The sequence below is a fragment of the Mirounga angustirostris genome, unplaced genomic scaffold (genome assembly GCF_029215605.1).
Source record: "Mirounga angustirostris isolate CCGP_5_RB_7025 unplaced genomic scaffold, mMirAng1.0.hap1 SCAF_1, whole genome shotgun sequence".
Lineage (NCBI taxonomy): Eukaryota > Metazoa > Chordata > Mammalia > Carnivora > Phocidae > Mirounga > Mirounga angustirostris.
This window is the reverse complement of record NW_026991709.1, coordinates 130743630-130768212: the sequence shown is the minus strand read 5'-3', so window position 1 is coordinate 130768212 and position 24583 is coordinate 130743630. Positions and strand designations below refer to the sequence as shown.

Below are 24583 nucleotides of genomic sequence, written 5' to 3'. Positions count from 1 at the left end.
TACCCATTACCTCGCTTAATCCTCTCAACCAGCCACGCTGTGGGTGAGGGAGCGGAGTCTCGGCTATAACCTCTCTCTATTACTTCTCTAAGGTCACACAGCTGGTGAGTGAAGGAGTCAAGATTTTACCTGAAATCTGTTGATGCTGAAGCTTATGCTTTTAATTACCGTGCTATAACAACCGGTAAGTTCTAACCAAAATGGGAGTTATTCCAGGTGCCCTTGGGTCCTGATCTGGGCTGAGCTTGGGGGCCAGAGGGGAGGAATCCAGGCCTTCCAAGTCCTGTGTCTTCTGCTCTCAGATACCCCAGTCTGAAAAATGAGCAGCACTTTGGTTTTCTTAAACACTTTATTTTTATTAGTATCTCTGTAAACGTGGACATCATACTCTGCGTCATTCTGCTCAAAATGACTTGGATGTTGACTGGTCATGACAACAAACCATGACAGTGGGGTCTAGGGTGGGGTCTCCCAATCACTCCACCCCACCTCCCTATTTTCTTCACAGCTCTTGCTTGTGTCTGCGACTGTCCTGTTTGCTCATTCACCTGCTCATGGTCTCTTCCCCTCCCCGCCGCCCACGCCCAACTGAAGGCACAGCTCGTTCATGGCTGCGTCCTTGTGGCCCAGACTGCCTGCTCGTGACAGGTGCTCGTTAACCCCCATCACTGACTGCTCTGCCGGGTGCAGCGCACACACGCAGCGCTGGAGACAGCATGCTCCAGCCCCAGAGGACCGCCGCGGGAATGCTGTGGCAGCCCTGGGGCAGGCGACGGCGTGCCTTGCTCGGAGCTGAGGGTGTCCCAAGCCATTCTCGCCCTCGGAAACGGGGAAGAGCTCTTGAGGTTCCTGTTATGCCTTGACTTGGAGAGAAAGAGAATAAAATTCCTCTACTGTGGCAAGGTCTTTTTATGAATGAGGTATCTATAAAATCTGTACGGGGTTGAAATCTGCTGAATATTCTGAGTCAGATTTTACTTGCTGGTGGCATTCTTCTCTTAATAGTTATTTATAGATATATAACCAAATAATATATTTAATATATGTGTTTTAATAAACACACGCCGAGCAGCTACCACAGACACGGCAGGCACTCTCACACGGTGGGCCAGGGTAGCGCCGGAAGCTCTCTAAATTCAGTTTAGAGGTAATTATTATCTTAGACTTCTAATAAATACAGACACCACATGTCTTTTACTTAAACACTTGAATAGCCATCCTCCAAAATCAAGAGGCATCTCAAAACACAAACATACTGGCTCATTTAAGTGCTTGCTATTTTCCTAGCACTACAGCTCCAGAAGAAAGGGTTGGAACATGTGCCTTTTACTTCGGTAGGTCATCAAAGTGGGTTCTAGCGGAAGAATATTCCAGAAAACCAGAGATTCCCATGTACACTCTTAGGAAACAATGGGGATCTGTGAGGCAGACAAGGACTAGGATGTGGTTATGTAAGACAGCAACAAAACTGGTTTATTCTAACGCATTATCAATATTTTCGATACCAACTGCAGTTCTGGAAATGTGAATGATAAAAAAGAATGAACCTAGTGGTAAATGTTCTCATAACAAATTGGAATTTACAAATTACTGAAAACCAAACATACTGTTGTAAAACCTAAAGCCTTCCAAAGTATTCATAGATGGTGCACAGGGTGCACTGTGAAGAAAAGCCGCTGAGTAAATGCTTAAACACAAGAACGTACCTGCATGTTCTCTCTCAGATCCGTGGCATCCCGGATCGGGGGCTGGGCATTCTTGAACACCTCATCCACAGTTTTAATCCACAGTGTTCTTAAAGACGCATATTCCCTGGATTTCTTCCCTTTTCTCACAGAAAGGCCCCTTTTATGAGGTTTCCCTCCTCCTCTTCGGTTAGTAATAGCCACGTGGACGAACAAAGAAGCGTGCGCTAGGACCTCTCCAGTCAATGACTGCAGGGGCACGTGGCGGTAGCCTGTCTGTAAACATTCAAAGGGAATTGTGTACTGGCCAATGAATTCGTCCCCAATGTAGTCATCATCTAGGACTACAAAGCGCACCATGGCCAGTTCAGGTAGGTTGATTTGAAATTCGAAGCTTTCATCAAAAATGGGAGCATCTCCATTCTGGTGCACTGTTTTTGTCCTTTGTTCCGCACAGTCGGCAGGGATTCCGTGAATCTCCACGTAGACGTAAGGATCCACCACATCTCCTTTGGCACCTGACCCTTTGGGTTTGGGAAAGTTCTGCCCACTGATGATTTTAATGTGAAGAAGCTGCGGTGAGACTCCTGGGACGGAGTCTTTCGTGTTGGCACTGAAGAAAGAAACCTCCTCCCTCATGATGGCTGGCCGAAGGACGTAGCCGCAGTTTCCGTTCTGCCGAAACCAGCCAATGTTCAGGTCCATCATCAGGCCTGGGGTCTGAAAGTTCATGGCTACAATCTGACAACCACACTTCCAAAAATCTTGAGGGTTCATGTTACTGGAGTCGATTCGCATTGGGCTGGGGAAAACCCTAGCGAGAAAACGTTTGTTGTAATTTACAAAGTCCCCTGGATTTTCATTGGCGTATTTGCTGGCAAGCACTTCGTTAAACGAACAGACTTCCCAGTACTTCTGAACCTGAAATGATACCTGAAATTCTTTGAACTGAACGGACTTACAGATGCTCACCAGTTCAGACAGTTCTTTACAGAGCTGAAATCGCTTCAAGGGCACGTTGTTGGGCTGCTCGACGTTCTCTTTGCCCATCCTCTGAGACATTTCTGCCCCTTCATCTTCGTCAGTAACATCCCCTTCTACACCAGAGCAATTTGAGGACAGCTTCTTTGCTTTAATTAGTATCCTCCCTTTCAGGACATCTGGGGATGGTAGGTAAGATTCCTCCACATTGGGCGATGTTGTATAGAGCTTGTCCCCTAAAATTTTCTTCATGTGCTGAACCATTACCTTTTGCTGTTTAATAGAACAGTGATTTTCTAAACACAAGATAAGAGGATACTCTGAAGCAAAGAATGCATACTTGTTAATAATATCAATGACACTGCGGAAGACTATCTGAGAGGTCATGGTGTGGCCCGTGTAAATTACAGGTTCATTATCTGGCCCATCCCATACATCTAATTCAACACTCCGGCAACCCATTTTAAGAGCTCGGATGTATCCTGTGATGTCAGAGGGACCTCGGAACTGATCCTCTATTAAGTATGTATTATGAGATGAGTTTATAAAGTAATGAGACAAAGGTTGCTTCATATCTTGACAGACCTTCTTATGTTCCGGATCAAATATATAACAGTCAGGGGACATAAGGTACTTAGTGAACCCATCTATGGAAAGCCAGCCCTTTTCCTGGCCTTCTTTGGATGGCTCATATTTGTTAATAATTTCAAGGCTGATTTCCTCGTTTATATGTGCCACACCCTGCTCTGCCTCAAGAAACATCATAAGGTCCTTGGTATCAAGAAATTCCTTATTGCTTGAAAACTGAACTAAAAGGAAATAAATTTCAGGTCTGGTACAAAGCTCATGGAAAACCTCAACAAATTCTTCCTTTGTGACTTCAGTACCAGCTTTGTCCTTGGATTTGTGCAATTCTTTGAACTTAAGCTCAATTTTGCTAGTTTTTAAACCAGGATTGAGGTCTCTGATACACTGCACAGCATTACACAGAGTTATATGTCCAAGGTTATCTACATCAATTTCACCAAACATTTGTGAAACCCAAGAAGTCCTCATATTGTCTTGGCTACTTTCTAACATATCAAGGGTATGTTTTCCATAAGAAATTAGGTACCGCAGTCCCGTAACCCAGATGTTCGCAACATCTGCAGAGTTGGCAACCAAATCAAGTGACTCATAATTCTCTCCATAAATGACTGAAAATGCACAATCTTCAGATATCTGGTCAGAAATGCCATTGCTGCGGAATATGTCTGTATTTTTTCCTGTTCTCACTTCCTTGATGGATTTAATATCAATCTTGGCTTTCTCAGAATCCTTCTTAGATGGTTCCCACCTCAGGCTCTGCATGTCAGCATCCAGTAAAAAATACCTATGGTAAATCCTGGAGTTGGAGCGAACCTTTTTGAGTTCTGAACCCTCGACCATTGAATTGATGCAATCGCTTGCGCTGCTGATCTTCTTCTCTGTCGGCATGCTACTGAACGAGACAGTCTTCTTCCTTTCTCTTTTCTGTTTTGTACCATCCTGGAAGAAAAAAAAAAAAACAAAACAGTGTACAAGAATAACATAAACATGGGTTTCTGTTTTCAAGATTAGGAATAAAAATTTAATTTCTTCAAAAAAATCACACTGTTAGGATCTCCTATTGAATGTTCTATGATAAATGATACTCAGCCACTTCTAGAACTTAGAAGTGGCCCTGGAGTTTGCAGCCTAATATAAACAGGTAAAAAATCATTATTGAATAATTGCAATCCATAGGTGTCAAGAAACACAATTTCAGTAATACACAATAAAATCCTGTACAGAGAATGGACTACTTAATTCGCAGGGCTCAGGGAAAAATCAAAGAGCAGGACTCCTCGTTCAGAAATTGTTAAGGATTTTAGGGGCTCCTGGGTGGCTCAGTCAGTTAAGTGTCTGACTCTTGATTTTAGCTCAGGTCATGATCTCAAGGGCTGTGAGAGGAAGCCCCCATCAGGCTCCATACTGAGTGTGTGGAGCCTGCTTAAGATTCTCTTTCCTTCTCCCTCTGCCCCTCTCCACTCTCTGTCTCTCTCAAAAAAAAAAAAAAAAAAAAAAATCGTTAAGAATTTTAAGATGACCAAAGAGTATTAAGTCAAGTGCAGCGCCCTTCTGAGTGTGGGGCCTGCCCAGCTGCACAAGTCATACACCCATGAAGAAGGCTCTGCATCTGAATGCATCTCCCACACCAGTGTTCCTCAAAGGCCTGTCACCACACCACTTGCCTCAGAACCACCTGGCTTACCTGATTAAAATGCTTGGACTCACTAAGATGTCTGGGCTATTTCTGGAAACGCCAAAAGACCAGAAACAGCTAAGTACTGACCACTAAACCATGTGTTAAATGAGTAGACACTGAAATTCCAGCAGAAATTCCTGGCTCTTCAGAGTCTCAGATTAGTCCTGGTTCTTAAGACTTCGGACACATTCGGTTTGAGGGCTGTAGTTGTGCTGAGTCTGGGTGGGAGGACAGCAGCGGGTGCTTCTAACACCCTAGAGCTGGATTTACTAAAGCCTACTGCCATGCACCAGGCTAGTGCTTAGGACAGTGTCACCTAAGTACTTCCAGTGTCATCAGATTATTGACACCATCAAGGGAAACACTCTCAGCAGCATCTATTCCTAAAGAATCTGCGTCACCAACGACACAGCCCTCAACTTCCCTGCACAGTGTCACCGGTGCCCACCTTAAGATGCTGATGCCACAGCTATGTGTGTATTGGAGTTCCTTCCCTATACAGACACCTTTTTTTTTTTTTAATGCTCACATGACCTCAAAGCATCTTGCGCAATCTTCACCTAAAACGTGATATTGCCTTTCAGGAAGTATATGAAATGTTTGATAAATCTTCAGTAAGTCATTATATTCATATGCAGGGAATAGACATGGAGGTTGAGATTATATAACTTTTGTGGCAATGAAGAGAAGAGCATGAAGAATATTATACAAAGGCAATTCTAACTTTTCTGCTCTGGAGAGAATCTATTTTGAATAAAATCTCTACATTTTAGGGGCGCCTGGGTGGCTCAGTCGTTAAGCATCTGCCTTCGGCTCAGGTCATGGTCCCGGGGGCCTGGGATGGAGCCCCACATCGGGCTCCCTGCTCCATGGGAAGCCTGCTTCTCCCTCTCCCACTCCCCCTGCTTGTGTTGCCTCTCTCGCCGTGTCTCTCTCTGTCAAATAAATAAAATCTCAAAAAAAAAAAAAAAAATCTCCACATATTAGAAAGTGATTACGCTATTCTCTGCATCTGACATTTAAAACCACTCTTACTCTTTGACTACCCATACTTCCAAAAGCAATATGCAGGAGGTAATTAAACTTAAAACTTTAAATCATATGGGTATCATTTCCCTCAAAGTTTCCAAATGAAGCAGAGAGGCCTTTGTGATCTAAATGCCAAGATACAACATAAAAGCCACAAGGCGGAGTATTTCTTTGCAACTGAATCCTCAGAACAATAAAGTTCAAAAGACATAAAAACTTTGGCAATTGTATCCATAAGATGAATTGCATCATAGTTCTTCCAAATCCCTAAAGCATAGACTGTGTTCTATCTATTTAAGAGAGTTGGCATGAAATTAAATTTGTAATCAGCCATGCATAAGGGCCTGAAACAGATGTATAAATTTCCTATTTTTCAGAATGAAGGTTGCCTTTACCTTTAAAAACACACAAGTACCTTTAGTAAAGACAACATACTAATTAAGGGAATTTTATAATCGTTATAAATTATATCTCTAAGGTGCCACTAGTAAAAAGAAGTCACAAAGATAAATGGAGGTGCTTAGCCATTTATCCATTAAAAATATATATAGCATTTCCTCAACACTGTAATCTTCTATTCTGTCAGTCTTAACATACTGATTAATACTCAACTACTACTTTCTAATTTATTACAATTGATACATTTCAGATTCATAGGTCTCTGTTATTAAGAAGAAAAAGCCAAATCATAAAGCACGATAATAACATACTTAAGTGCTCACACACCCTCATCTGTGGGACAGGCAGGAGCTTAAACACCACACTTGAGGCTTTCAAAACATTGCCTTGCTTATCACAAGCCAGCCAGGTTTTGATTGGTGAGTTCTGATCATTCATTGCAGATATAGGAACATCCCAACACAGGGTGATATAATGACAGCAGGGACTTCCCTTACCAGAGACCTTCCCGTCTCTTCCCCACCCGCCGCCTGCTGTGGCCCAGAACCATTCTGTCCTCTCCAGAGCACACCACGGCCTCCTTCCTCTCCAACAGATGAAGCTATTTGCAGACCCCAACAGAGCCATGTGCTTGCTCAGAGACCAAACAGCAGAACAGATGTGCAAGCTTGCCCTCACCACTGGATGGACCAGGATCACTGGCTGGAAGCTACAGGTGGATGTGAAGGCAGGCTGGCCCCCCAGGACCCAGAGGAAGGGAAGAGAAGGACAGAAGCCCTTGTGTGGGAGGGAGGGAGGGAGGGACACTGGGGTTCAATAGCAGGAGATCCAGGCCCCCCAAATGGCCTGAGTCCCAGAATCTTTATCCCACACCTACCTGGCTTTCACTTTTCAGCCCAGCTGTGATCAAGTACTGTTCACCCGTGAACAACTCAAGGATTAGGGGTGCCCATCCCCCACACAGTTGAAAATCCACAGATCACTTCTGATTCTCCAAAAACTTAACCACTCAGAGCCTACTATTGATCCGTAGCCCTACCAGTAACACATAGTTGATTAACACATATTTGGCATGTTATATGTATTATATGCTGTACTCTTACAATAAAGTATGCTAGAGAAAATGTTATTAAGAAAAGTGTCAGGAACAGAAAATACATTTACAGTACTGCACTGTATTTATTGATAAAAAAAAGTCCATGTGCAAGTCACCCATCCAGTTCAAACCCACGCTGTTCAAGGGTCAGCTGTACTTGCATGAACAAAGCAGCTGATCAGCAGCAGAGCTGGAATCTAGTTCCTATGTTATCTCTTATTAACGTTAGTTAGTTTAAATTTAACAGTGAAAAGTGCTACACATATAGTCTTTTCATCTAAAGAAAACAAAATGCATATAATTTACATGAACTAATCACTTAAACCAGAGGAAAAGACCTAAGTTTCTGCTGAGATAAAGGTGTCTCAAAATACTTTTAAAAACAGTATAAATGATGTTTCGGAGCTGGTTCTTACATTTTAAGTGCTCACCATCTAAAGCTTCTGAGTGGTAAAAACAAGAGAATGTAAACTTGGTCCACTGGTGCATTTCTGCTACTCTTATCAGCACTTATTAACACCAAGAGAAGAAACACAAAACAAATGCTCCGTCTAAAAGAAAATCAATTTTCAAAAATCCCACCTCCACATCAACCCTGAAATGCTGAATTCTAGATAGAGGCAGGGATTCCAGTGTGGGGGTGGGGACGGGGCATAACAGAAGGAGGAAGGGGCTTTGTCCTTCTGGTTTGTTTTGAGTCGAGTCATTTAATTTGATTTAGAAATAACATTAAAGAAAGACCTGCGATCTTTATGTTGACTGAATGGGGACTGGGAATAAAGAGAGTTAAGAAACACCACGTTAAAGAAATTTCTATCCTTAACAAAAGATGACAAAACGCCCTGAGAAGTAACTTGAGGCCCCTTCAAGGAGCACAGCAAGGCCTGGCCTTTCTTAAGATCAGTAACAAGAACCCTGAATTGAAGGAGTAAGTCATGCTGGGCACATCAGAGCTACCTTGCAAGGTTTCTCATTCATTGTTAAAACTTTGATGTGCTCTCCAAGATGAGCAAAGAGGGGGTAAAAAAAGAGATCTGGAGGAAAATCAGTCACTGGGAAGGTCATTGTGTACAATCAGATGAACTGAAAAGAACAAAACAATTTGAAGAAAAGCTAGGTATGGCCAAATGCTGTTTCCCACTCACACGGAAGTCCCCTTACTACAAATAACAGAGAGCTGCTTGGCCCATGGACTCCTCTCCTCATAGGCCCCCTCTTCCAGGATGCCCACTACTGCATTCCAAGAGCCCACCCTGGCCCAACTTTGGCAAGAGTCTATGAGCGCACAGATCAGCTGATGGCTTAGGAACCCACAGGGGACTTGAAAGTCATGCATGTGAGTAGGTACCTTAAGAGGATAGCTTAGAATGTGGAAAGCCAAGAGAGAACGTCACTCCCACCACGATGAGGAAAAGCCAAACTATAAATTCAAGTTTTCTTCTCTTCATCAGAGAACTGTGGTCACAAAGCAACCAAGGGAGCTGAATTCCAAAGGGTGACAGGCCCTTTCAAGGCCAGACAAGACATAGAAACTGCTTCATGTTTGACAGAGCATGGGAGGGAGAGGCTACCAGGGAAGCACATAAGAAGTCAGCTAAGATTTTAAGGAATTCGTACAGGCCAAGTGTGGGCTAGTATATCATGTAGAGTAACGGGGAGCCCCAGATGCAGGCAGAGTTTGCATGTATTTGTAGGTCTTCTTCATGGGTGCTTCTGCAAAAAATTGGGAGCAGAACAGGAGAGAGAGCCCCTCTCCAGGGCACAGGCATGGGGGGCAGATTGAAACTCTGCCTCTTTCCCCAACTACCCTCCTATATTGAAGCAAAAGCCTTAAGCCACTGAGGGAAAGGCAGGAAGCCCTCTTTCTCCTAGGACCACTGGGGTAAGGGTAGAAGTAAAATCCACTTATCTCTATAGCCAGGCAAAGATCTACTACCCCAAGGGGTAGAAGAACCTCTTGGACTCAGGAGCCTGCACTAATAAAAGCAGAACTCTACTACCACCAGGAGAGAGCAGAGAACTTCTCCTGCCCAAACTCCACACAGACGGCAGAGTACAGCTGCTCAGGGGAGCAGGGCAGGAATGCCCACAAGGTTCCATCCTGATGCGCAGGAACAAACAGCTGCCTAATACTGAAACCAGACCAGGAGGACAAAGAACTCCCCCTGACTTTCCCAGAAGCCTAGTGCCAAGGAGCAAGCAGTGTACCATGGAGGAGGGGCACGGACATGGAGAGAGACCCGTTTCTCACACAGGCATTTGCAGATGAAAGCTGAGGGCAGAGCAGGAACAATGAGTAAACCTCTGGGACCCTAGCCCACACCCTAAACACAAGGCTATGGTGGCCCACTGGTGGAGGAATTTAAAGTCAGTGGTACGATAAAGGTAACAATGGCGACTCAAAATACAAAACCAACGCAATTATTGATTAGACTGGCTCAACTTCCCCAACACTAACGACCTAGAAGATGAAGGGGCATGGTCATTTCTGAGCATAAGTATTATTTACTTCAGTCTTTATTAAACATGATGCTTAGCATTCAATCCAAATTACAGGACACACACACACAACACACCCCTAGACATGTCACAGTCAAATTGCTGAGAAACAAATACAAAACAAATACAAATTGCTGAAAAACAAATACAAAAAGAAAAACTTTAAAGTTATATACAGAGGAACACAAGCAAGAATTACAATTCAGGGGACACCTAGATGGCTCAGTCGGTTAAGTGTCTAACTCTTGGTTTCAGTGCAGGTCATGATCTCATAGGTTGTGGGATGGAGCCCAGTGTCTGGCTCCTCACTCAGTGTGGAATCTGCTTGAAAGATTCTCTCCCTCTGCCCCTCCCCCTGCTCGTTCTTGTTCTCTCTCAAAATAAATAAATCAATCTTAAAAAAAAAAATTACAGGGGCGCCTGGGTGGCTCAGTTGGTTAAGCGACTGCCTTCGGCTCAGGTCATGATCCTGGAGTCCCGGGATCGAGTCCCACATCGGGCTCACTGCTTGGCAGGGAGTTTGCTTCTCCCCCTGATCCTCCTCCCTCTCATGCTCTCTGTCTCTCATTCTCTCTCTCTCTCAAATAAATAAATAAAATCTTTAAAAAAAAATCATTAAAAAAAAAATTACAACTCAGGTGGATTACAGGTGATCCACTTACATCTAACCACAGGGCATCTACTTGACCCAGCTTGCAAATGTACTGAATTCTTTTCAAAAGTTATTCCCTTTTAAAGGACTAGAGTCCCTAAATTTTCCCATGCTTCCACATAGGTGTCCCTAACCTAGATGTAGGTCTCTGAAGGCTCACAGGTGGGTTTCAGAGGCCTCAAAAGGCTGTGATTGGATTCTGAAAGTGATACGCAAACCCATCCCTCTTCCTCTAAGAGGTTTAGAATTATGGCCCTTATTAACATAAACTTCAGAAGGCAAAGAAAAAGATTAGCATTTCCTAAAAAAGAATGTCAACCTTAAATGTTAAAGGCAAAGGATATAGTTTTTCAGGGTTGTCAAGGAAATTTTAAGGCTATCCAAAAGAGAAATGACAAACTGAAAGACAGGCAAACAAAAGGAAACCACATAATTTATGGATATAAGTAACAGAATTTCACTAATAATGGCAAAATCAATCAATCATAGAATGAGTTCTTATTTATAGCTGTGCAATAGGTTTTCTCAATTCCAAGGTAGAACAAAATAATCCAACAGCTTATAAACTTTCTAGTTTAGGAATCACCCACAGAAATATCATGAGCCACAAGAGGTGAGCTAGCATTGCATATTCTCTATTCCTCCATCTTTCCACCTGTAAAACAGAGACTTAAAAAAATACCTGTGCCCCCCATGTGTTATTTATAGTATCTACTTCATAGGATTGTTATAATAATAAATGAGCTCACAGCTGGAAAGTGCTCTAAATGCTGCCTGAAGTTTTGTACACCCGAGATGCTGTTTAATAAATACATTTCAGGCTGAAATTATTTCTTCATAAAATAATAAAAAGAACATGATTATAAATGTGCAATTGCAATACTCCAATCACTTAGGATTTGTTGAAGGTTAGTCCCATTCCAGAAGGAACAGAATGAACACATTTCCCCTCTGGGTCTTGTTTCACTGAGGCTACTAGTTAATGATACTGTAGGACTTTTGCGCACAACCAAGTGGATGTGATTCCCAAAGATATATTGGGAAACTGTCAAAAGCAGCCAGATGCCCTCTTCAGCAGGTTGTACCCCCACATTCATAGGGCACAAATAAATAAACTAGTTCTCAAGGTCTTTTGTTAATTTTATTTTATTTACTTATTTTTAAAGATTTTATTTATTTATTTGACAGAGACACAGCGAGAGAGCGAACACAAGCAGGGGGAGTAGAAGAGGGAGAAGCAGGCTTCCTGCAGAGCAGGGAGCCCAATGCGGGGCTCCATCCCAGGACCCTGCGATCATGACCTGAGCCGAAGGCAGACGCTTAACGACTGAGCCACCCAGGCGCCCCTCTTTTGTTAATTTTAAATCCCATCAATTTAGTTAGATTTATAATTTAACTCACATATAAGTATTCATATTTGAAACAATGATCCCCATAATATTTTTGTCTAAAAAATAATGAAATGACTTCACTCAAAGCACTTTCTGACCAGAATTATTCAGATGATTCCCTCTACTTCATATGCCCATATTATTTCTTACAGTGTTCAAAATAACTACACGCAAAGAAAACATATTTCTAATTCCTGTAAAATGAAGTTTTCAAGGTCAGGTTAAAGCTTCCAATTCATTGGCTGTAATGGGTTACACCTGCCTTGAAAAAAAAAATTGGGTCTTTAATTATGAAATCAGAGGACAATAATGGAATACAATATTTTTATGACAACACTCTTTTGGTCAAACACTTTCACTACCACTGAAATATTTATTCAAAGTAAATTTACAAAACCATAATGTACATCTGTGTCCGATGTAAACTGCAATAAAATTCATCGGTTTTCTCCAGTAATGAAAAACTTAATGGTGAGCACTGAGCTCCTATAAACTATACAAGTGCTACTTTACATTCCAGTGAAAATATTGATGCTAATGGATTTTAATTTATGATCTATAATGGTACTTAAGCGGCCCACTTTGGTGTAAAAATTGTCAGTGTTTCCCAACTGTGTATATGGTAATTCCTTATTCAGCACATCATAAAGCCTGCTGATTTCCTGTACTACGGAGCTATTTCAAGATATGGTTACAGAACTTTGTTAATAACTGTTTGGTAAATCATACTGAATTTTAAAAGCCACACAAGTTGAATCACATACTATGTAATCTTAGCCGCCAATATGATCAATTCTAAGAGTAGCTTCTCGATCACAATTTTTCCGCCTAAATTGTGCTGGTTCTTCACTATTTCGGGATAGCATAGGAGGAAGAATTTATTTTTCTCACTTTTTACCCTTAAATCCACTGCTGCTTGGCACTGAGGGGATATGACAGCTCTGCAGGGGTAGTCAGGAGTCAGAAGGAAAGCTTCAGGGGTGCCTGGCCGGCTCAGTTGGTACAGCGTGCAACTCTTGATCTCGGGGTTGGGAGTTCAAGCCCCATGTTGGATGTAGAGATTACTTCCAAATAAAATCTTTAAAAAACAAAATAGGAAAGCCTCACAGACCTGTAAGCAGGCAGATCTGCAGACCTGCTGCCTTGGGCCACACTCACCACAGGGAAGGAAGAGACAGTAGCTCTTTCAGTCAGAAATTTTAATATCTCCACAATTATTTTAAAATTAAATATTAAGAGGAAAATTGCTTCACAGACAATTTACTCTGCAATCACCTTGTTTATTATTTTCTATCTTGTCTTATAGGCAAAACAAACTTCTTCCTGGGGCCTTTTTTAATCCAATGGTTTATTTGCATATGAAATTAGTATGTGTGAACAATTAGATCAGAAAAAAAAAAATGAATGAATCATATAAAAGGGAAAGTTCACTTTCTACAAAATATTCTTTTAAGTTCCAAACCATTCACAAGGCTGCGCTAGTCCGGCCCTCAATGCCATCTCTTCTCCAAACTCATATAGTAGTTAAAGTCTCTACCCTGTAATTTAACACTTAATTACAGTCTTATTCTGTTCTCTAATTGTTTTATGTGGGTTAGCCTTATCTCTCAAGCAGAAAGTGAACTTTTTGAGGGAATGGGCTATGTCTTATAGTCCATAGCCCCTGGCGGGACCAATGCTGGCCATCAGAACAGTAGCCCCTTTTCATGAACAGGTAATCTCAATGATCAAGGGGTCAACTCAACAAAAGGATGTAACATTTGTAAATATTTATTTTATGCATCTGACATAGGAGCACCTAAATATATAAAGCAAATATTAACAGACCTGAACGGAGACATAGATAGCAATACAATAATAGTAGGGGACTTTAATACCCCACTTTCATCAATGGATCTATCATCCAGACAGAAAATCAATAAGGAGACACTAGCCTTAAACGACATGTTAGACCAGAGGAATTTAGCAGATACATACAGAACATTCCATCCAAAGGCAACAGGATACACATTCTTTTCAAGCGCAGATGGAACATTCTCCAGGATAGATCGTACGTTAGGTCACAAAATAAGTCTTAATAAATTTAAGAAGACTGAAACCATATCAAGCTTTTTTTCTGACCACCATGGTACGAAACTAGAAATCAATCACATGAAGAAACCTGGAAATTCATAAGTACATGGAGATCAAATAAAATGCTACTGAACCACCAGTACGTCAAAGAGGAAATGAAAAGAATACCTTGAGACAAATGAAAATGGAAATACAACATACCAAAACTTATGGACGCAACAAGAGCTGTTTAAGAAGGAAGTCATAGCAATAAATGCCTACATTAAGAAACAAGAAAAATCTCAAATAACCTAAGTTTACACCTCCAAGAACTAGAAAAAGAACAAAGCTAAGAGCTATTCGAAAGAAGGAAACAACAAAGATCAGATTGGAAATAAATGAAATAGAGAGTAATAAAACAATGGGAAAGATCAGTGAAACCAGGAGTTGTTTTTTTTTTGAAAAGATAAACAGACAAACCTGTAGCTAGACTTACCATGAAAAAAAGAGAGAGGACTCAAATGATTCAAATACAGAAAATCAGAAATGGAAGAGGAGCATTACAGCTGATACCACAGAAATACAAAGGAAGAGTTATGTTAACTCTTCCTCAAACGTCTGGTAGAGTTCACCAGTGAAACTATCTGCTTTTGAAGGCTTTTCTGTGTTGGGAGGTTTTCACAAAAATTTTAAAGCACTTATTTTTTTTAATGAAGTGCTTTTTGTATACCGGTCACATGCTCTTACTACTGAGCATGCCTCCAAGATGTGTTTGTTTGTTTATTAAATACATGTGCTAGCTACTAACAGATTGTGTATGCTAGAAAACATTCACAGAATTAAACTGAAGTTCTAACATTTTCTTCCAGGAGTACTCAACTTGGCAACTGCTGCTCTAAGTCATGAGCCCCAAGCTCAGTGCTGTGGCTCAGCAGGCTCTGGAGACCCATCCCCTGCCTTGCAGCCTTCGGCCATAAAAACCCTGTAGGCCTTCTTCGTGGATCCCGAGTCTCGACCTCCCAGGGCTGGTCCTAGCTGTGGTGAGTGCTTCGTGGCTTCCCTTTCTTCTGGCTCTTCATCCAGACAGCTTCTGGACGGGCCCCTCCAACACCCTAACTCCTGGTGCATCTGCCCTCCACCACTTGTTCCACTCGGCTTTCTAGGAAGAAGGAATGACAAGTGCAGAGGCACTGAGGCCCAAGCGACGTTGAGTATTCCAGCACACAAAGGAGACCAATGTGGCAGACGTAGAGAGTGGATGAGGATGGGGTGAGGGCTGAGGCCGGGAGACAGCAGAGAGACAACTACAGTATCCCACACGTGGGACCATGGTAGCTGGAGCCCTGGCGGTGACAAGAGATACGGAGAGAAGGGGATGGCTTCACGACAATGTCAGTGACAGAGCTGATGACACAGGCTGATGGCCTGGAGGCAGCACATGAGAAAAACGGAGGAGTCTGAGGCGGCTGCCAAGTTCCTGGCTCGATGAAATGGTGCGCGATGTCGTGATGTCTAAGTAGATGGGTAGACTGAGGGCTAGTTTGGGGGGCAGGGGACTGAAAGGAAAGTGAGGAACAGAGACAGTGAGTGTGGCTCACTCCATGAAGAAGGGAGTTAGAGGGAGGGAGAGGGAGTGTTTCGTCAGACTGGAGACCGTACAGCAGTGTTCTAGGCTGAAGGGATTCACCCCAGTAAAGAAGGGAAATTAATGATACAGGAGAGAGGAAACCTGTCTCTGAAGGAGCAGAGTCCTTTGGGAAAGCAAGAGATGAGACTGTCATTAGCTGCCTGAAAACGGTGGCTTTTGAGCTGGATCCTGATAGAAGAGGAAGGGAAAGCTAATCATAGGGAGCAGCAAATGCAAAGACATGAGAGAGGAAAGAGCCTACAAGGTTTGAAGCCTCTCAGGGGGCCTGGGAGCAGGAGAAGGGGAAGCAGGCCAGAGGAGGCCTCCCAGTCTGGGGAATGCATACTCCCGCGCCACAGAAAGCAAAAAATACAAATATGTACAAAACTGATAATCATGCACATTTTTCCTATGTGTGCAAGTACAACTCACCACGTGTTTTAAAAGGTCAACAAAGGGGAAAAGCCTCATTTGTTTGACAACTTTAAGAATCACCAGCCCATTTATGTAGGTATTTATTTTGCTTCTCCCTTAACAGTCTAATAAAACTGAACTAAAGGACAGATAATGTTTAAATGTTATACAGTTTATCAACCTCCCTGAATGAATGAACTCAAAAATTACTATTTGGGACACCAGATAGAAACCTGCACACTTCTAAAATAACTTTTAAACAGTTACAATGATCTCAAAATGTTATAGTACACATTGTTACAGTCCAATGTGTTTTTAATTATGGAAAATTCTTAAAGTCAATTCCAAACCCACTGCTTTCCTCCTTAGAGAGATTCAGTGCAAATAAAAGATTTTCTCATGCAAACACCTGCTGAAGTGGCACAGATGGACCTTCAAAATCTTTTTATCTACTTGATTTACAGCAACAACGTACATACGCTTTATGTCATGCCCACAGTAAGACATTTTTTTTTTTTATTAAAAGCCATGCCTGGGTTAAGCAATCAATAAAAATGCCAATGCCAACATGGCAGGAATCCATAAGACTTGCGCGATTAGCCTAGAGCATTTGCAAAATAGAGCAGTGCCAATTTGGATTGCAGAAGGTCCGGTTCTGCCATTTTCCTTAATCGTTGTATACCCTTTTAAAACCACAAGTCCCTTCCAGATTAATTAGCTCATCAAACTAAAATGAAAAGCAGTTTTAAAAACCAGTAAGATCTCATCATTAATGCATCTCAGGTGGTCTTTGCGGCCAGTGACCAAAGCCACTGAACTGCTTCAGTGTGATCCTGTTTCACCATTTCCAGCCCTCGGCACTGCGAGGCTTGGCAACGGAGGGAAAACAGGTCCCCGGCGCACAGGTAATGCCACGTGGCCAGCAACACTCGTTCTACAGACAGCCTCCTGTACCTGGCTCACGTTTTAGTAGTACAACACAGAACACACTGTGAATAGGGGTCTCTACCCCATTCTGTATAGAACATAAAATCAAGAAGCTCAGGCAATCCTACGAAAATACATCCCATAAACTTTGGTTTTGAGATTTGGAACTAGAAAGGCTTTTCATGCATATGTTTCAGGATACTGGTGTGAAGACGAAATACAGGCATTTCTAAGGCATGCTTAGATTTTCTACAAAGGTATGACAGTTGACCTTTGGACAACACAGGTTTGAACTGCGCAGGTCCACTTATACATGGATCTTTCTACAGCACAGTACTGTAAATGTATGTATCTTCATTATGATTTCTTAATAACATTTTCTTTTCTCTAGCTTACTTTATTGTAAGAACATAGTATAAAATACATGTAACATACAAAATATATGTTAATCGACTGTTTTTGTTACTGGTAAGGCCAAGAGTAGGCTATTAGTGAAGTTTTGGGGGAGTCGAGAGTTATATGTGGATTTCTGACTGCGCAGGATGGGGCTGGGGGGAAGGGGGTTAACAGCCCTACCCCTGCGTTGTTCAAGGGTCAACTGCATAATGTAAAGGCAAAAGATTTATGCGATCTGAAGAGAAACCAGACTATCAACTATATAATGTAAACTTAAAATACCACACTTAACTATATTGTATTTTATTTCATTAAAGTTATCCAGGAGTAGAAAACAAGAACTAATTCTGAGTCTACTTGCAAACCAATCACCGAAAGCCCTTACTAAGCAGGATGCTGTCCTTATTCCAGGAATCAGGCTGCTATACCTACCACCTCTAAACAGTGCTTTAATTTCTGAGTGTCAAAGCTGACCCTTCAGCCCATTATGCAACTCTGCACTGACTCACTAAGGCCCAAGCTTCTCCCAGAGAAGACTTCCAGGGAAACAGCACTGGGGAATGAGGCAGTGCCCCAAGAGAAGCCTCCAACAAGAGGGTGAAGGCACGGGTCCCCAACACCCACAGACCACCAGCAGCTGGTGTATTCTATTCCCCCCCAAGGTAGAGTGACATCTAAACTAGGACACTTCTGGGAATGAAAGTGGGAATTATTAGTAAATATGCCACAAAAACAGGGATGGTCTTGGGCAAACTGAAATATATGGTCGCCCTACTTGAAAGTGACCTTATTAATCATGTGTTAAGTCCTCACCAAGCGCCAAGCACTGCAGAGTCAGGTATAACCAAAGTCTAATCTCAGCTACGGAGATGTTCCCGTGCTGACTGGCAGGCACGCCAGGCTGGCAGTATGGTCTGTCTGGACACTTCCTACTTGTACGCCTCCCCTTGTCCAGTGTGAGAGTCCATCCTACTCAGGCCAGGAACCCCCCTCTAGGTGTTTGTGGGGTGTGGCTTAGTCTTGCTGCCTTGAACCAGTGGACAGATAGCCACATGTACCTTTGGGCATGGTGACTGAGTCCTTAGAGGTGCTTATTTCCTGAGGTTGCTACAATTTTCCCTACCCTCTGCCCCTTTGTAGCCCAATCTCCAGCCTGCCTGGCTGCACCGAGTCCCTGCCCAGCTCCCAGCTGGGGCTGCATGGATCTTGTTAGGAGCACAACGGGACTACCTGCTGCACAGGGTCCTGTTCTCCCATGACTCCCATGAGGTGCAGCCCTGCAGGCACTGGCTTGGGCTCACCACACAACCTTGGGTGTTGCGATTCAGATTCCCCTGAAGTTCTCAACTCCCGACTCTCCCACAGTCTGGCCTTCCTGCAAATCAACCAGCATTGCCTGTGCAGCCCACAGAAGGGGGAGTGATATACAAATGGATGTTACGATCTTCTGGAGGGGATTAACAGAGGCTTGGGTAAGCATCGTAGAGAGTAAGCAAAGGGAGGGGGCCCTTCAGAAAGGGGATACAGTGGTTAGAAGGGGATACGCAGGTGGGGTGTAAGCTCCTGGAGCTGGAGCAGAGAAGTGAGGTGTGAGGCAGGGTAAAGGAACTGATGGTTGAACTATTCCAATTGACCACAGAGCAATTCTTCTGAGGACCAAATCGTGCCTCTCTGCCCTCCAAAATATGCATGTGTATTGCAGCTATCATTTCAAATCAAAACATGAATGTACTGCACAGAGATAACATCATCACCATCATATGTGTCACCATTGAAAATCTAGGACTCTGTCCCAGCCATCTCACAATTCAACTCTCCAACTTCAGAAATCCTTTGTAAGGTTGCTCAGTTAAGTCTGTGGCTCATGGCATTTAAGAAATGCATCTAAAAATTGGATTAGCAAATAGTTCACCTTTTAATCTGATTTGACGCATCTCCCCTCTGCCCCCCAAGCCAAATAGATGCAAAATTCACTTGGGTTTACTGGAAATTATAATGGCAATACAGAAATCACATTTTATCCTCTGGAAAGAGGAATTTTAGCTGAACCATGTTTATTCCAATTATAAATTTGTTTTTCAAGTAATTTAGTTGTGCATCTAAAAGCATTACTATAGAGCAGTTTTTAATTTAATAAGACTAAAACTTGAGACTTGAGGGCTTTTCAGAGTAAGATGGGGCTAGAAAAATGGAAAAATCAACCCTCTTCATGACCTGTATCAGCTCCCTCCAAGCAGTCCTATTTCACTCTTGTAGCCCACTAGCCCCGGACAAAATGGGAAGTGTCCTTGATGTAGTTAATACAATGAATTTGCTTTATGAAATAACTGAGAAAGAAAATTCCAAGAAGAATGAAGAGAATGAAGTGTGGAGAGTGACTAGAATAATCCGTGACTGCTTGCAGTGCTCAGAGAGACCATCAGGATCTCGCTCATTCTTATGTGCCACATACCTACGCTTTTTTAGGTCACATGGTAACCACTGTCCACCCTAACTGCAGCTGTTCCCACGGGCAGGGGAGGTGGGCCAACCTCTGTTGAGCTACTGTCATGCACAGGCACTTTATAAACATGATCCCTTGAATCCTCAACTCTGAGGCAGGACCTATCACCCCCATTTCAGAGGCTAAATCGTTTACCAGGCAGATGGGTTCCTTCTCCACCCCTGTTCTACTCTGCTTGGCCAGAGAGCCAGCCCTTGAGGCAGATTTCCTCAGATCCCACGTCAGTTGGATGACTGCTGGATTACTTCCAGGAGCTCTGGCAGAGAACTAGACCCTGGGCAGGAGGAGGGGTGAAGCGGGATGGGTTTCCATCTTCCTCTCTGTGCAGGGGAGAAGCTAGCAGAGGCTCATCCCCTCTGAGGTCCCCCATGGCTCCTGGGCTCAGGCACCAATCTGCATCGTCTCTCCACCTGCCCAGAGGGATGGTTTTCTGCTGTTGCTAATCTCTGGGTGGCTTCACCAATCCCCCATTTGGCCTTGTGGTTCTTCCAGCACCTGTAACAATTCCCTGGATTAAATTCTCAAGGAAAATGCTGGGGTTTGTTTGTTTGTTTGTTTCTGGTTGAACCCTAAGTGATTCAGCACTTAAAGTTGTAGCTGCTAAGTGCAAAGCCAGGTCCCTCCCACTGCCCTGGCTGGCCCACTTTGTCAGCCAGGGCTGAGCTCTCCCAGATCCCCAGTGACTGACTGCATGCCTTGGAAGGTCAGTAAACCTCTTGAAACCTCAGTCACTGATTTCATAAAATGACGAAAGTAATTACTTGCCCTTAATTACAGGGCTTGGTAAGGCACGGGTGAGATACCAAATGTGAAAGCACTATGTAGGCCGACTTACCCAAGACTTACATTACAAGTCCTCAAGTCCCATCCACTGGGATCGCTGGACAGAGAAAAAGGAGTTTACTTGAAATCCACCCCCAAATTAATCTCAAGGATCTAAATGGTTAAAAATTACACAGAGCTGCCTTCTAAGAGCTCACCGGGGCACTGACAGGCACTTTGTCCTTATAGAGAAAGGGAAGTGGGTTGGCCATGGTGTCTATGGCTTCCACAGGTATAGTCTGGCCACCATGGCCTAGGGCTGGTGTCTACACCACCACTTTGCATGCAAGTAACCCTGGCCTGCTGCTTTTGGAACGTGGACTAGATAACAGTGCCTGCTTCCTAGGATTACTGCTCAGTTTTAAACAATGTAGAAATTAAATAATGTAGAAATGCCTACTGGAGCTGTTGACATCCTCAGTCAATGTCAAATGTAGTCAATGTGCTTGATCTTATCACTACTATTCTTATTAGCGTTACCATCATTCTCTCCCAGGATGAGCATTTTACAAGGGTTTGATTAGAGCTTTCTCTTCTGCCTGTATGATTCCCGGGTAAGTGGCAGCCTCGGATATGCTTTCCTGAACATCATTACCCAAATCAAGCAGTCATCATTACACATGGGAAGGATGGCTCTCCTTCCCACCCCCACCTCTTCCTTTTCTTTAATTTCTGTTCTAAGCACCTGGGAACTTTGGTTTCAGTTTTGGTTTTTTTTTTTTTGGTATCATACTGTGACAGAACCAACTATTATCTAGCTATGCATTTATATAATAATGGGCTAAAGGGCTAATAAAAAACCATAATACTCAATTCTGACTGACCACAGTGCGGTACTCAAAAACTACAGGGATCTAGGGCTAATGCATCAGACCGCACAGGTCTAGATGACAAACTCCTTAAGGGTAGGGACTTGTCATATTTTAATCCCAAATTCCCCCTGACATTTCTAGTGTGGTGCTTTGCCCAAAGCAAGCAGTTAACAAATTTCATCACTGATCTCAGGAAGGAATGGCTGGAAAGAAGGGCTGTCACTCATAAATATAAGCAAAGCTGATATAAATTTCTTGGAAGAAATAACATTTCGTGGGTCTTACACACTTTAAAACATGAAAAATGAACATCATTACTAAAGAGTCCCACAACGTTCACTTACCCTACTATCACCCCAAAAACCACATTATATACAAAGAGAAAGCAAGGTTAACTACCCTCTAAAAAAGATAAAAAGAAGTGAGGGGGAGAGAGTAAAATCAAAAATGGCCCCAATCAGATCTCCATAACAAAAGACCTCAATGAATCATCAAATATGGTTTAAATGACTTCATATGTCTGGTATTATGTAAGACCCTGTAATGTATGCTTGGATATAGACATAACTTGAAAAAGCATTAAAACTAATATTCCAACCTGGTAGTTTATGGAAAAGATGAATACCTTTTTTTTTTCAGTGTTACTAAAAGTATATTTGACTTGAAAGTTTTAAGAATTAATAAATGCAAATTACAGTTAGCTTTTTTACCTAGTTGATATAAACAAATTAACTCGCTCAGTCAGGATAAGCACTTACAAAAATAACTTGCATTTCCCAAAGGCCACAAAATCACACCATTTATAGAACTATAATACAGACACAGCCAAGGTTAAGAAGGTAGCTCCTCTGGCCTGTGGTACAGAAATCATGTATGTCAAGTTCCTTTTGATTACCAGTGCTGCAGTCCACAGAAACACTGACTGACTACAGCCCCTGGTGTATGATAACTTCTCCACAAAACTCAACAGGCTTCCCATTCCCCTCAAGAAAAGGAAATGGTGAGCCTCAGCAAAAGTTGTATGAAGCTGCAAAATACTTGGTGTATCTTTGCTTAAATTGTGAAATGAACTTCTAAAGAAAAGTCAACTAGCACTAAAGGCACTTACTTGAAAGGGTGCTTTCTGTGGGGAGACAGAAAAGTTTCTCCTTTACTGTGACAGGATTAGTTTTTGCTACTTCTAAATACACTTTGACCAAAGGGATTTAAAAAAGACACATCTCAGTGTGCCTGGCTCTCTGTTAAAGCTCCTGTCTGCTAGGTAAGGGGGATCTGAGGTGATTCAACCAACTGCACGGCAACTGTGTTGACGAGAAGCTCCACAGCCATAGCAGTTGCTTTTTGCCTGTAGAGAAGTCTTCATTTAACTGAAACTTGACTTGTTCAACCTCGTAGAACTTCCGTCAGATCCCAGGCTTGACAGATTTATGGTTCTGTGGTTACTAATAAATACCCGTGTTCAGCTGACCTTTTACATTTCTATCATCAAAATTCTCATAAAACTACAGCTAATAGCTGTATATAGCATTTACTTGGTCAAGAACTGGCACAGTGTATTTACTTCTTCAATTATTACATTTACTTTTAATTTTCAATCTGATTGAAAATTGTGCTGTCTTTACATGAAAATAAATAGTGCTTCAAAAAATCTCCATCACGGTAACTTTTGAACATTTACACCTTAGAGGAAAAGAAGTGGAGAACCATATGAACCAAAATTTACGTCATTATTTTTTAAGAGATATTTTTAGGCTTATCACAGTTTACTTTTCTCGAGAAGCAGCCTATGCCTCTTCAGTCATTTAAACAATTCTTGACAGCTTTTGAATTTTATCTTGTGTCAGTTTTTCACATATTGTCCAATTTTAAACACAGATCTTTAAATTGCTGTATAGCCACTTGAGCAGAACCTGTGTTAATAAATGTCACATATTTTTCAGTAACTCAATAATGTTGATGACAAATTTCATATTGCTGACAACCTGTCACTTGCGGAAATAATTAGTTTTCTACCTTAACTTGCGACTTTCATTCACTGAGTAAATATTTACTGAGAGCCTGCCATGTGCCAGATGTTGCCGGGCCCTGGGCTCACCAAGCAGAAGGCAGCCCGGGCCTTCCAGCTGCTCGCAGGGCAGAGGGGCTGTTGTGCCTGTCTTGCAAACCTCACCTGCCGGGTGGCCTTCCCACACGTCAGCACCCGTGAAAGGAGAAAGAGCACGGGCATTAACACCTGACGGATGCGGGTCCAAATTCTGGCTCTGCCTGCCAGGAGCTGATGGCCACGGGCTCCTAGATTTGTCCTCTGTCGGCCTCAGTTTCTTCACATTATGCAAGGATAATAATTTATTCCACAGGGTTGTTGTGAGAGTCAAATGAAATCAGGGAGGGAGCCCGATTCCCCCATGCTGAGTTTCTCTGACAATTGACCTATTTTTAGTCAACTGCTAGGTTTTCATTTGCTCTTCCTCCATTAGAGCTTTAAAACCAGTTCTACTATGCCCACAGTGGGAGCTGAAGAACCCCTAAGGGTGTGGCCCTTCCAATGTTGGGGGCGGGGAATGACTCACACCAGAAGAACTGTAGGGTCAGGAAGGAACTAACACAGTGATAAGCAACTGCAGCATGTGAGGCCCAGGGCTAGGTGAATCGTACACATTATCCATTTAAACCCACAACCATCCAAGACTGTTATCCTCTACCTTCTACAAAGAAACCCAGTACTCAGGGAGGCTAGGAAAGTCCACAGTGATGAAGATACAAGTAGCCCAACATCACTTCTCATGACTTCTCTCTTTTGACTTGCAGGGCCATTAAACTCCTCAGTTTGGCAGATCCCTAGCTGGATGCTCCCTACAGCTCCTCTGTCTGTTCCTGTTGGTTAGACAAGATCTCCCTCCTACACATTAGAATTCCCTATGCCTTGATTCCACTCACCACTCCTACCAACATCTCCAAGGTCGCTCAGACTCATGGACAGCTCATGACGTCGTGGTTCCACGGACCACCTCATTTTTTTTGTTCTCCTCCCC

At 42.7% G+C, this 24583-nt stretch overlaps 1 protein-coding gene across 7 annotated transcripts in view; it reads right to left on the bottom strand.

Annotated features, from left to right (window-relative positions):
- Positions 1 to 24583, bottom strand: part of PLCL2 (phospholipase C like 2) — a 185588-nt gene that overhangs the window by 68283 nt on the left and 92722 nt on the right. For all 7 annotated transcript variants that reach the window (XR_010410711.1, XM_064588372.1, XM_064588354.1 and 4 more), the window contains exon 3: positions 1707 to 4193. Coding sequence is in view for 6 of the 7 variants with exons in the window: in XM_064588372.1 (XP_064444442.1) it covers positions 1707 to 4193 (2487 nt within the window). In the remaining variant the exon portion in view is untranslated. The remainder of the gene's footprint in view (positions 1 to 1706; positions 4194 to 24583) is intronic.